The sequence below is a fragment of the Calonectris borealis genome, chromosome 3, assembly GCF_964195595.1.
Source record: "Calonectris borealis chromosome 3, bCalBor7.hap1.2, whole genome shotgun sequence".
NCBI classification, from domain to species: domain Eukaryota; kingdom Metazoa; phylum Chordata; class Aves; order Procellariiformes; family Procellariidae; genus Calonectris; species Calonectris borealis.
In genome coordinates, this window is record NC_134314.1 from 91,602,633 (window position 1) to 91,617,401 (window position 14,769).

The following is a 14,769-nucleotide window of genomic DNA, read 5'->3' on the forward strand; positions in this document are numbered from 1 at the left end:
ATGCATTCGGGGCATCGCAGTTTGTATTTTCATCCTCAGTGAAAGGAGATTCACTCCGGAAATTGCGTACGTAACTGAAAGCAGTAATAGTAATTCATTTGTAGTTTTCAGTGTTTATGCAAGTGATGGCTGTGGCTCACCGATATATAGCTGCTGGATTTAAGTAAATATCAAAGTGATCAAAGCCCTTTTGGCAAGACCTCTTATTACAGTATGTCCAGCCCTGTCACTTCATGCCAGTTTTCCGACACAGCAGTGCCTGTGGGCTGTGCTGGGGCAAAGGGTGTATAGATAAAAGCCCAAGGTGCGAGCAGGGAGCTGGCTAATTCGAGGCGAGTGAGTCGGGGTGGGTGAGGGGTGGGACCAGCAGAAAGCAAGGGTTACCGATACGGCATGAGGCTAGAGGCAGAGGCACATTGAGACAGTGTAGTGTGGAGGGGAAGACCTTCCTTCATCAGCCTGTCGCCAAACTCAAGCTCTTCAGCTGACGAAGCTTTTCAAGGCAGGCACCTCTGTTCACTGGTGAGAGCTGGGAAAAGCAGGCCCATCACGTTCTGTGGATTCAACACAAGAATTACTTTTAAGCTTCCGATGGATGCTTCTATATAGCTTCTATAGCTGCTGTAATGATATTGGTCCTTTGGGATTTGCCTTTGTTTGTTTAATCTATTATCTATTTAGTCTGTTTTTTCTTTCTTTGTTTTCTAGACTGTCTTCATTAAGAGCCAAGGCTTAGGTAATCATACTGGCCCTCTGCTTTCCCCACCGTTTCAGAGCCAATGGCTTCCTGCACCATGAGGAAGTCTCAAAGAGAACCCATTTCTACAGATTTAATGAAAACAGACAGCTAGGTAGAGGGGAGAAAGTGATTTTTCAAGTGCCATAAGGGACTGCAAAATTTTGGTATGCGCTAACACTTCTTTAGACCTGGAGGTTCTTCACGGGAGCTGGTCTGTGCACCTGTCCCGTTGGAGGTAACCAGATCCATTGGCAATCAGGTTTCTGTTAGTACTGCTGCTTACGGAGCTGCTTGCTTCTCTGTTCGGCTAACAATTGTTTATTTTCTGAATAAAATTGGTGTGGTTTAAGTAGCAATTCCATTTTTTAATGAATTAAAAAAAAAAGTGAATACTGGAGCTTAACATAGCTATTTAGTGTCAATATATAATAACATATGAATAACACCAAACAAGCTACAGTGATAGAAATAACCATGTTTCCCTCAGGCCATCTGCATCTCTGGACAGCCATCTGCAAATTGGAATAATAGTCGTGTTTACAGAAAGTAAATATTGGATTGGGTAGTATGAAAATACCTGATTTTTTTTTTTTTTTTTTTTTAAAAAAACCAAGATATTAAATACAAGTGCTCAGCACCGGCACTGATGCCGAAAATGTCCCTTAGGGAAGTCTATGGTCACTTCCGTTCCCTTGCGCTGCCAGAGGCTCAGGCTATTCACAGGGAAAGCTGCAACCCAGTCTCCTGATACGCAGTAATTGGTTATCTCGCAGTACGTCCTTCTGTGTGAGAGCCCTCAGGTACAGGTGGCAGGGTGCCAGCATAAGCTGTGAATGAGAAATTAAGTGTTAAACAAAATCCCCTCGGCGGATTTTCATGAATAAGATCCCCATTACTTTGTGTCATTATGGCTGACACTTTATCTTCACAAAAAGAAATTAACATTTTCATCAATAAAGGGCTCCAAACTCTAGCTGAGATGTAATTCAGTTCAGTTCCTTTAGCGTGTCCAACACTTCATTAAGTAAAAACAGGCGGCAGAGTCCAGTGAAAAGAAATTTGATTCATTCAGGATGAAGTCAGTGGTAGTGAGCAGTGTTCACCGGCGCAGGATTTAGGCCCAGAGATCTCCTTAGAGCATGAAGTATAAGTTATTGTTCGGCAGCAGTGCTGTAGCTCTCAACCAGCCTTTTCATCAAAGTCAATTAAGGGATGCAAACGCTGTGCTGTAGAGAATTGGGCTTACGCTTGCCAGATCATGATTTAGTATAGTGTTTTTAGACAAGGCAGCTGAGGCTGTTGAACGACACAATCCAGGGTATAATGAAACCTACTGCCAATGAAAGTCTCTCTGAGTTTAAGAAAGTCAGAAAGACTATACTAGTGTAAAATAACCTTTTCCTAATTTTCAATGATTGATCGTTAAGTTCAGTGGAAAACTACTGAAAGGATAAATAACCAAAGAATCCTAATGAATATATGTCAATGCAGCTAAGGATGTCTCACTTATAAAGAACCTCATGGATCCTCTAATTAATTCTTTTCAGTGCCTATAGCATTCATAGATTTGCCCCAGGTACACGCTAATTTAGTGTGTTTGCTGTGTCTTCACCTAGTAAAGATAAGTGAATGGCCGCCTTACCTGTTTCGACACTTCTTGATGGGCAGGCTTAACTGATTCTGCTTTAATAATGGTGGTTATTTCTTAGTGTCACTCCATTTAAAATTGTCAAAAAAGTCTCATTAGCATTAAAATATATTCGAAGGGTATACATGCCTGTTAAACTGAAAACTGGAAGAACTGATTATGACAGACAAAATTTTTTACCTTTACATCTTGGGAGTGGAAAGTTAGAGTATGTTCATTGCGTCACTGCAAAAAAGAAACTGCCCCCACGCAGCTTTGGTTTATAGGAGCCTTCTTCAGTTTGCAACAATAAAAATAGTCTTGGATTATAATAGTTACTTTTGTGGAAAAATACATATTTAAGTAGTTTCAGGTTGACAGTATGAATAAAATTTGAAACAAAAGCCTGCCAAACTGAACTATGTGTTTGGAAGTATTAGTGAATGTATTTTCGGAGTTATTTGTGACATTAGAAAATTATCACATCTTAAGTCCTTGCATACATTTTATAAATAGTTATGTGATGCTGAATTGTTGGACACTGATAGTTAACACAGATAGCTAAATGCTGGGAAGAAAATTCCTGCAAGGCATTAGATATTTCAAACCCAGGAAGGAAATTCTCTTGCCCAGGACTGATATTTTTCATGTAATGAGCTGGAGGGGCGGGGAAGGCTGGAATGCGAACTATGAGGATGGAAAACATTTAGTCACTCTTGGAATGATATGAATGTTTTTACAGGAAGCTTAAGTAAACACACATGCTGCTGCTTAGTAGGCTGCAGTTAACTTTTTTGGACACCAGACAAAATTCAAACAAGTATGCAGACTCGAATGAAAGGCTGTTGAACAGCACACCCTTCAGGACCAGTTTTTAGCCAGTTACCATGTAAAGCATTAGGTAAAAAGTTAGACTGCTGTTCACTTACTTTTTTTTTTTTGCCTTAATTTTTATAGTAAATGCTTGAATGCACTGATGCTGTATTTCTTTAAGTCAGTTGGTGCTGGTTTCGTAGGATCGGAACACCTTAATCCTTTTAGAGATAGTTTGTGTTATAAAATACTACAGAAGAGGGAGCTATTTCACTTTCCGCAAACAGAGGCATGTTCTTTATTATTGATATTAGAGGTCTTTCTCCATGTGTAGAACATGATTTTGACTCATTTTTCCTTCCTCCCTCAGAAAAGGTTTTCATTTCATGCTCCCAATGAGGTGTTGGGCTTTCTAGAATCCTCTTCTGTTAAGCTTATTCTTTGTACATGGCTAACATGGGTTAAAAATCATTGTAAATTAAATGTGTAAACTTCAGAGAGTTATTTTTTGAATTTGTGGCTGAGCACAATAAGACCTTTATAGAAAGTTTCTTATTGTTGTCCCTCCTAAAAAAAAAAAAAGCATGCACACAAAAAAAAACACAAACAAAAAAAAACCCACAACAAAACAAACAAACAAAAAACCCCATAGTCAATTATTGTTAAAAGTATTGGAAATATCAATGGGCAGAACCTGGAATTATTTTATTTGTTTTCCCTACTGAAAAGGGTTTTTTTTTGTGATCAAGATGGTTGGTCTAAAGGTACGGAGAACATACATAGTGGTGCTTGCAGGTGGATATAAAGCTTCCCTGTGCTATACACTGAAAATGTGTTTCTAACTTCCAGCCTTTTTAATACTATGCACAAGCAATTAATCTATTTTATGTGATTGTCTTTAGTTAAACTATAGACTGGTGCACATTAACAAGATGGGAATATGAAAGAGGTGGTTGAGGAGATGCAGCACTGAGCGATGAAGCATACAATCCCACTTCTCCTTCCACAGTTATGACTACGTAGTCTTCACATTTAAGTTTAGGGTTATTTTTAGGCCTGGTGGCTTCATTGTGCTGCATAACAGTTAGTTTGGTGTGTTTGAAAAGTTCATGTGTTACTGTTGGTATGAACTTGTATGTTGAAATTATCTTATTGTAATTTAGCCTTTCAAAAGTACAAATGCTTTTTTGCATGCTTTTTTTTTTGCAATTTTTTTTTTTAAATGTTTTTCTTATACGTGGGAAGAAATCACTGGCAACTTTATCTTCCAGTTGCATAAGCAATATTCTCCAAATAATTCCTCAAAATACCTTGATTAGAATATACTGTATTTGTGTTATGTAGTAACTATGAAAACAAACATCTGAAACTGTTTTTAAACATGCCAGTAATAGTCAATAGACAAATACTGAATAAATACAAATAAAACAGAAAATAGTATTTTGGTAGGTTCTGGGGACATATTTTTTTAATGTCTATTAATGTAAATATTGTTTGCTTGGCAATGAATTTTTAAGGCCTGTGCTCCCAAATTCCTTGTAAAAGATAGGTACTTTTGCAGTAGTTTGCAGTCTTGAAATGGAATTGATGAAACCCATGGTTTGGGTATTCAAAGAAGGATCTCAAAAGATAATTTTCAACTTCTATGTAGTGATGTATCTGTAGGGCTTACAATTTTATAGTTTTGATGAAGAAATGTGTTTTTGTGATGCAGATTGAAAGCTTTGTTAGTGTGAAGTTGGCTGGAAATGCTGTTTTTATATGAATACAGGTAAATTTGTATATAAAAATCCAACAAGGCAAGAAAAACATGCGTGTATACGTACGTACATAAAATGCTTGCAGCTTTGGGGTCCAAAATGTCCTCTGTTTGCCTGTTTTTGTTGAATATATATACATGGACTGTCATGTCAACCCACACTGTGTTGTAGTTTGTTATTATGGCATTTCCAAATAATATTGTGATATACTTGGGACACTTTACACTAAACGTTGGTAGGACTCGCTAGCTTTCAAGCACATTTGCGTAGAGTAATACAGAGTAGAACTGCGCTGGGAGCACGGATGAGGATAGTGAAGAGGAGAAGTCAGACCTCCTGTGTCTGCTTAGCTGGAGTAACCATTGTGCTTGAATCAAAGTAACTGAACCCAGCTGTTCAATGCATACTTTTGTAATACTTTTATGGCAGGGAAAAATACAGTCATCATAATAGGAATAGCTTTTTTCCCCTTCTGTATTGACAGGGCAACATTTACGAGTGGAATTAAAAACTGGAATGATTGAGTGGTGTAAAATACCTGTCCCCTTACACTTCTAGTACTTTTGGGTTAAGATACATGATGGTCCAGATTTCTAACAGTCAATTAGAAGCAGCAATAGAAGTTCCCTATTTACTTTTAAATTCATTTGTGTTTAACAATGTTGTATTTCACAAAGTGCAGAAGAGAAAACTTAGAGCGCAATAGTTACTTCCCTACTTAAAACCAATTTTGTAAAAGCCTGGAGTAGGTATTTTCCTCACATGGTGTTACTGAAAGTGTGAAACAAAACCTGTTTTGAGTTAAAATATTGCATTCCAAATGAAACAAAGCAAAGAGCTTGTTTTAAGTGTTTTTCATATAATAAAAATACCTTGCCAAGAGGTGAAGCATGGGTAATGTATTAGCTTAAAGAAGGACAAAAAATGAGACTGATTAAAGGTGGTTGTGGCTGTCACTAAATAATGCTTCAGAGAGAATTACTGTTATAACTGCCTGGAAGAAATTTTGCTGCTTGAATAAAAAGCTACTCTTTAAGTCATTAAGTAGATTTCAGAGAGATTGTATTAGGCAAACCTGTACTTTTATTGCCGAAGGAAGGTAATCAGTACTTGGCAAAAGCATACAGAAATCATCAGAAATTGAAATGTTTGTCTTTGGATTTCATTCCCCTGATTAGTATCCATCAAGGATATTGCTGTTTTCGCTGGAAATGTCCTGAGTTTGTGTGAAAGTGAAATTCATGGAGTTCATGCAAGTTGGAAAGGACCACCAGAGATTTTCTAGTCCTATCTCCTGCTCAGAGCAGGTCTGGTGACAGCAGGATCTCAAGGCCTTGCCCCAATTAAGTTTTGAGTATTTTGAAGGATGGAGACCCCACAACCTCTCAAGGACTCTGTCATAGTTGGACCATCCGTGTGGTTTAAGAGAAAGAACAAAACAACTTTTACCAAGTTGTAACTTCCCGTGTTCATGCTTGTGTTCGTTGCCTCTTATCCTAGCCTGGAGCACCTCCAAGATGAGCCAGGCCTTGTCATCTTTGGTACCCTCCCATTAGGTAGTGGTAGGCAGCAGTAGGATGCCCCCCTCGCCCTCCTTCTCCCAGCTGAACAAGCCCCGGTCTCTCAGCCTGTCCTCATACACCACCTCGCTCCAGCCCCTGACCAGCTTGGTGGCCAGTGCCACGCGGGTGTGCCAGTGTCTCTCTTCTGCTGAGGAGCCCAGAGCTGGACACTACTCCAGCTGTGGGCTTGCAAGTGCTAAACAGAGGGGAAGCATCATGTCCCTGCACCTGCAGGCTGTGCTCCTGCTGATGCGGGTCCCTCTTGTCCTTCACACAAACCACAACTAAACGCTTGGAGCTCTCATAATACATGTGGCTTTGCAGTAGTACAGTTAAGTGGAATCGCTCTTCGTTTTCTGATACGAATTCAAGGGCCAGAGTTCAGATTTTGAACAACTAAGGGTATGATAGGAAGATGAGTATAATTTTTCATTCTGGTACCAGCCTTGGGGGGAGGGGGGGGTATCTTTTTTTAAGTTCTCTTTAAAATTAACTAAAGAATTATGTAAATGAAATCTCCAAAGTTAGAAGGAAAAATGAAATCTTCAGTGAATGGTTAATTTTTAACATTCAGATAAACAGTAGAAGTCAACAAGATTGCAATAAATTGTCTCTGATTTTTTTTTTGTTTTATTTGTTTTATTTTCCAGGGCTTCAGCAATCAATAGTGAATTTTAGTTTTCTTTCTCTTCTTTTTAATAACTTTAATTGATCGAACCGTGTGTATAATAAAATTCTAATCCTAAGAAACTTTCTCCCCTGGTCTCACTAAAACATGAATGCATCAGTTTCTCTCCATTTCTGAATACTTCAGCTGAGCATTATCTTAAGACCTCAATACTCATCCAAGTATAACAAAATCTGTGTATGAGGCACAGTACCAGACCAGATCAACCATCCTGTGTTCTTGCGTGTGTGTGTATATATATAGTATTTCACTTTTTAGCAGAAGAAAACGTCTACTTTTTGTAATACAAGCTGTGTCACATCACTCATAGAAGTGGGAGGTCTCAAAAATCAGAAAATAGCAGAAAAGAGGGGCCTGAGGATTGGTTTTGTTCATATTACAAAAGTATCCTCGATAGAAAAATATCAGTGGAAATATGTTGTTATTCCACCTTGCCAACTTTTTTTTTTTTTTGTGATACTCCAGTATTTGTGTTGGTGTTGCTAATGTAGGCTCTGTAAGGACAAAGCCAGCTCCAGACATTCCTTGGATGTCACGTCTTCCCTTCTTTTCCCCATAAATGCACAGTTTGTAGGATGAACGAGATTCAGGGCTTTGATCACATACCATAATATTTTTCAGTCGACCAGTCAGACTGATGGACCACCAGTGGCTGAAATATCCACTGTGGATTTCAAATTTTTTGAAGTTATCTTTAAGTACATGGCAGTGTAAAAAATTAATTCAAAGATTTTTATCAACCTCCCAGCAGGCAAATTAATAATCCTCTACACTAAAGTTCAGCATAGAAAGTACCAGGCTCAGAGAGAGTATATGGAAGCAAGATGTTTTAATAGAAGTCTGCATTTAACCTTATATATAAGCACTTGACTTCAGCAAAATCTGTGCTCTATTAAAAAATCCATTGTTTTCATCCAGACTCTCTTCAATCCCCTTATCTTTATTTTCTTCTTCTCCCTTTCTTTCTATGGTATAGTTTTATTGTTGTAAAACGCACAGGCAGAAACAGCACCTGTTTTTCTGCCCATTGCCTCTGCATTTGTGCACTGGATCTTTCTTCTGCCATTTCTACCAAGAGCAGCAGTGAAAGCCTAGCTCAGATCATGCGGTGGTACATGCTTTTTTAAGCTTAGCTACTGCTTGCCTATTCAAATAGCCAGAAGCCTGGCAGAGCAGAGCTGGCTTTATTTGTTGAGTCTTGTCTAGCGAAGTGAAAAGGGCTGATTTTTTTTTTTTTTTTTTTTTTCCCCTTCCCTGGCTGCATTTTTGCACATGTGGGGGTAGGGAATGAAATTATTTCTTTTGTCCGCTACTTGCAGCTCATTGAGAAGCAGGCATGCATATAAAATTACTGTATCTCAGGGCTTACCTTTAGGGGCAGGAGGGAGAAAAAACACATTTGTAAGCTTGTCTAGAAATACTGAGGATGCTGAGAGCAGACAAAAGTGGGAGGTAACAGAATAAATAATAAAACACAACAAAAAGAGGACTAACAAAAACCTTTCAATTTAATATAATGACAGTTTAATTTTGTCCTTTGTAAGACCACATTACTGGATGTATCAAGGGGGCAAAAAATTGTTGTGTGGGTGTATCCAAGACACAAGAGCATCAAAACACAGAAGTATAGCTTTGAAAAATCACGGTGAAAAATATGTAACAAAGATCCACTGGTTTTTTTCTAGATATTAAATTATACCTGCAAATAAAGAGAAGTTATCTTGAGGGGTGAACTTCAGTGGTGGGGGGTGAAACACAATCCTGTTCCTCTTTAGGTTTAGTTTACACCCAAGTGGATCAATGAATACTAAACTCCATTTTGGCTTTCAGGGAGTTTCTGTGGGTTTTTTAACTACATGTTTTTACCTAGTTGTTCTGCAATCAGATGGTAAAGTTACAGTCTCCTTCAGTTCTCCAGCTCGTGTTACTGTCTGTGAACTTTGCTTTGGGTAGCATTAAGGATTCATATGATTTGTAGTGGTTTTAACTACGAGCATTACTGTGGCTTCTTTGTCATTTAAAGCGTAGGGTTTGGGCTGGCTGGCCAGTAACCTGCATGTAGCTTCAGGGTAGGCTGTGTATTCTGGTCTTGTGCATGTTTAGGCTCTTTTGTGTAGAGAATGCAGTGAGGTAGGAAAGGAGGTTTTCAGAATAGGCACCAGATACTAAAAATCAGTTTGTTTGCAAAGCTAGTTTATATACTCTGAGTACTAAACAGATGGGATTATAATAGAGTTTCTGGAATATATTGTATTATTGATATATATCAATATGTTCTTGATCCCTGAACGAATGGTTTGTTGAAGTTGCAAATGTTAGATATTAGGCATGAATATGATTTAGTCACTTTACTGAATGAACTTGAAAATAAGTACGAAGAGTTCACTGAGATTAAAAGAAGTCTAGTTTGGGAATCCATGGATTCTAAAATACATTGCTCAATATGGTTGCTCTTCCATACTACACATGCAAACTCAGAGCTGTGAAATGAGTAACTTACAGAAATTTTTAAAATCTTTTATTTGTTCCACAACCTAGTAATCTATATTAAACTCTTAGGAAAAAAATCTGAAAAAGTTTTAATTTCAGTTAGAAGTGCTTTGAGAGGTTTACAGATGCACAGATGCCGTTGTCCAAATTTCCAGCCTGCATTTTAACAAAGCTGTTGGTGGTACTTTATATATGTATAATGTGTATAGCTGCTTTTCCTACAAAAATTACACAGGCAACAGAATTTGAATGTTTTTTGGAAACTTTCAGCAAAGTAAGGAATCTGAACCGTGACCTCCGAGATAGAAGTTTCAAGTCAGCTAATTTCACTGTAGTGCCTTTCGTGCAGTTTTTCCCTCCAAACTCTGTACTTAGCTGACCTAATTTAAAAAAGATTTAAAATGTTCATCTGCTGTATAAACTGTTGTGAAGGGAGCGTAGGGCTGGGGAGAAGCTATGAAAGCTGAAAATTGCGAAAGACAATGAAAGCAGAAAAGCACATTCTCGTAATGGGATAACTTTCACTTGACTGGAAGGCATGGGTGCAAAAGCTGTCTACTGGATATGGAGCCAATAGGCACAGAAATTTGTGTTTTGGTTAACAGTGTATACTTCTAACAACTTAATCAACGTTGAGTAGTGTTTTACCCTCAGTCTGAGAGTAAAGACTAGCTGCCTTAAGTAAGGATGGCAAAATCTACCTTTCAATGTATTTGGTTTGGGGATGAGAGAGAGCAAGATGTGGCCACCTCCAGTCCATGAAAATGTGCATACTGTATAAAACATATTATGGTTTATTGCCCTGATGGTTAGTATACCATTTCTCCATATTTTCACAATTTATCAATTATGTATTGAATTTTTTTAAAACATAATTTCCTTTAAGTCTTCATTTCTTGAGATGGAAGAACAGGATAAACTCAAGCAATTGAAACAGTGAAATGAAAGCTCACAGTTAGTTCTTCAAAAGTCATGCAATTTGTGTTTCCTGAATGCTTAGTTTAATCTTAACAGTGCTCATAATTATGAATTTGTTGATTCTTAAGTGCTTGAGTTCTATGAAAAATACAAGATAGACTAAATTAGTCTCACAGAGCAAAAAGTCATTTAGGAAAAGATAGGCGTTTCATTCCTTCTGTATCCTGTTTTATGATGGTAGTGTTGAGGTTCCTTGTTGTTTTCATAAGTCTTTGGATATTATTTTATTCTAACAACTTTGTATACTAAAACACATTATTATATCTGGCTACCATATGTATTAAAACAAATTTCATACTCCAATATATTTAAATGATGTTCAAAAGTAAGTATTAAACTGTTCATAAATAATTGGCAATAGTACCCTCAATTTCAAAAAGCATAATCTGGTACTGCAAAGTGTACCGTAAGGAATGATGTTTTGAATGAATAGACATGTTAAATGGTTTCCAGAGATCTTTCACACGCAGTGTATCTTACATTCCCTTTTGGTACTCAGAGTCTCTTCTGCTTTAAATTTTAGTACAAGTGATCTTACACAGAGAAAGATTTGATCTACTGAGTCACATGCTTTGATCTGCAGCTTGGTAGTATCAATCAACTGAGCTTTGGAGAAAGCTCTGTTCAGTTTCTAAAGTAAAAAAATCTGCACAAAGTTTTGATGAAATACTTTTGGAGAAAAGTGGGCAAAAGAAGTATTTTACATTCAGTTTTAAACTGCTTATGCAGGAAAGCTGATTTCATAGTGAACAAAAAAATGTAGCATTTTTCTCCTGTTTCAATATTTCAGAAGTTTTATGCAGCTTTATACTGTTTGTGATGAGTGTACATCACTTCAGAACAAAGTCTTAGTTCTTGAATTGTTTCAGAAGTACCAAGAATATTCACCAATCAGAAGCAAAATTAATTAAAAATTATTCTCTTCGCTGTTGCGTTGTGTATGCCTTTTTGTGAACTTAATTAAAATACTCAAGTAATCTCAAATTAATTTGTTTTATTTTTTCTTACCTTCAGAACCAACATACATCACAATAGGTCCGCCCACCTGTGAGATTTTGGTGAACTGCACTTTGACTGAAAAAGACTGTATCTATAGTTTCAAACTGGACCAAAATGGTTGCCGCATTTGTCAGTGCAAAACTAGTGAGTATGAAAAAATACAGTGGCTTCTACCTTTTATATCAAGCTATATGTGAAAATGCTAGTATGCTGTTTTTTCCATTCATATTGTTGATTATATGTTCTGTTAGTATGCGTGTCCTTTATAGATGTTCATCTTTAAAGGGATAGGTTCCTGATTTCTGACATTGCTTATTTGCTTGCTTAAAATGTGTTTGGAGGAAAACATAAAATGTCCAACTTCAGGTGAAAATTAACAGCTAGGTAGAAAAGGTAATAATTCGGGACTTAATATTCATTCAGACTTTGAGAAGTCTGATAAGACTTCCACATTTCATTTTCCTCTGTGTACGTAAGGAGTTTAAGAGCATCTACTTTTGTGCCCTTAAGAAACTCCTATTGCTAAACAGCCTATTTTCAACTTAGCTTTTTGTCCTTAAAACATAGGTTTTGAGGATAAATGTTTGAAAATTATATGCATGGGACTGTGTTTGTATATATACAAACATATCCATATGTAATTGTATTTCTATAACATATTCTTATTTTTATATTTTATATATATATAATACTTTAGTTAGGATTTATGCAGGCTTTAACATCTATTTCTTCCCCAAGGAAGATCATTGTGCCTTGTGAGAACTTTGTGTGTGTCAGTGAAGCAGCAAAAATGTATTTTCTGTATGTGTTTCCTTAACAATTTGATGTTTACAGACGAAATATGAAGCAAGGTCAGGTTGGTGGTTGGAATTGCCCAACAAAGGACACCTGTGGAGTACTAGTCTCAGCTGCAGGATGCATCACTCTGGCTGCCAGCCCAGCCTAGGAGTGAGTTTAAACTCTGTAATTTTATTGTACTTCTGCAGCTTCCTTGTAGCCTCTGAGGCTTGCACAAGTGAAGTAGTACTCGCTTCCTCTTCTTTTGATTTCGGTCCGCCCGATCTTAGCCACTTTCTAACCCAATATGACTATTTTAGGGAGGTCCCCAGTAGAAATGGTCAAAATAAAACTCTTAATTGGTACAAACTAAAGAGTTTTGGGATTGGATTGGTGTTTTGCTTAAGGAGCAAGAAAAGGGTTTGTTCTGGGTTTTAAAATTTTTTTGGGGGGGAAATGTGCATTTTTTATTTCCATAAGGTAAAGGACAGGACATCTTAATAACAAGTAAATGTATGGTAAGCAATAATATCATTATGGTAATACAGAAATAATACCTTTGATTACAAGTTGTATTCGTGGCAAGGATGACTTTCCATAGATTGCATCCAAGCTATCGCACACATGCCTTACTTAGTTCTTCCTAAGGACAAAATTAGAAATGTTAAGTTCTGCTTTTAACATTGTAATTTAATTTTCCTTCTTTTTTTATTGTTCTTAAATTGATTGGGGAGTTTGACACAAACAAGAAGATGGACATACTCAGCGAATTTCGTCATCTATGCCTGTGCGTGCAGTCCTTCCGTCCAGTTTGGTGCACAGGAGACCCATCACTCCAAAGGATCATTTCTTTTGTCCTAGATTACCAGATTGCACGCGTACACATAACACATCCCAGGAAGTCTCTATTCTTGCTTGGAGTGTTTCTGATTAAGTAGTGCTTAAAAACCTATTCAAGGGATTTTTTTTCATGCCAGATTTGCTTAGAGTTATTTTCATTTTGCAGTAGCAAACTGTCTGGAGCAAACTTAATAGTATCATTTGTCTGTCGTCTTTTTTTCAGTTAAATAACTTGATTGCTTAAAAATCTCCTCAGTCATTCAGAGAGGGGAAACCTTTATTTTCTAAAGAAGTGAAGAAAAATAACAGAAGTCTTCATCACTTGGTGGTTATCAGTCAAAATGATAGAAATAGAATTTTTCTGTCAAGTAATGTCTCTCGCTTGCAAGGCTCTGGACAAATGAGTGTGTGAGCACTGAGAAGAAAAGAGTTTTAGGTCAAATATGCTGAAAACGTACCGCGCTAGTTCTCTGAGTTTTGAGATCCTATGTATTTTCATGTCCAAACCAGTTGCATCTTGGCTCTTTAAGAACGTGAGAATGTGTATTATCTTCAGCTCATGTAGACTTGTGTGGACTTTTGGGAACATCACGGTCTTTATACTGCACCCCCGTGTTTCTTGCTGGTGTAAGCTGCTTGACTGAGTCAGATTTAAAGTGCCTGAGTAAAGGAGGCCCACATGCCCCCCATTACAATTTGAGGTCATCATAGCCTAATTCTACTAATCTCTCTCCAATAGTTTCCTTTCTTGCTAATTTCTCTTTAGAGATCTCTGCTGAAGATTCATTATACTTCAATCTATTTCAGCCAAAATAAAAGCAAAATGACAAAGTGGAAGAACATAAGACTAAGACTGTAAATTGTTCCTCATTATTACCTTCATTTACATTCCTGTAGCCCGAAATCAGTACAAGTTTATTTGAAATAATTATCTAACTACAATATCATGAAACTTGTCTGGTGCTCTATTGTAATTCAGTTTCAAGTTTATCCAGCTTGACTCAAGCCAACTACAGAATGAAATGGAAGAAAGAAGCAAATCATAACATTTCTAGAATACAATTTTAATAGTAGTTTACTTTGTCCTTTATCCTTCTTCCTGGTTTTGCAGTGAACGCAAAACCATGCTGTAACAACATGCAGTGAAAACATACATGCTGCAAAGTAAAATAAAATAAATTTTTAAAAAAAACAACAGTTGTAGGAGAAAGGAGGAAAAAACTATCACTGAGCAAAGAGTGAGCACAGATAGATATGGGGGGAAAGTTCTAGTGAGTAGAGTTGGAACCACAAATGATGAGGGAGAAGGAATGATCATACTGACCAGGAGCGTATAGAAGCCAAAGCAGCACCACATGAGGATAAAAGAAGAAAAGTATAATCCACGATACAGGAAGAATCACTGCAAAATACCAAGAATAAAACTAAAACAGTAGGAAAAACATGAAATGCATTACCAAAAAAAAAAAAATGACATCAGATGATACAAGAACAAG

At 37.1% G+C, this 14,769-nt stretch overlaps 1 protein-coding gene across 1 annotated transcript in view; it reads left to right on the top strand.

Annotated features, from left to right (window-relative positions):
* The window catches only part of CRIM1 (cysteine rich transmembrane BMP regulator 1), a 197,970-nt gene that overhangs the window by 139,404 nt on the left and 43,797 nt on the right, over nucleotides 1-14,769 (top strand). Inside the window, exon 8 of the mRNA XM_075146636.1 lies at nucleotides 11,672-11,800. Within this exon, the coding sequence (XP_075002737.1) occupies nucleotides 11,672-11,800 (129 nt within the window). The remainder of the gene's footprint in view (nucleotides 1-11,671; nucleotides 11,801-14,769) is intronic.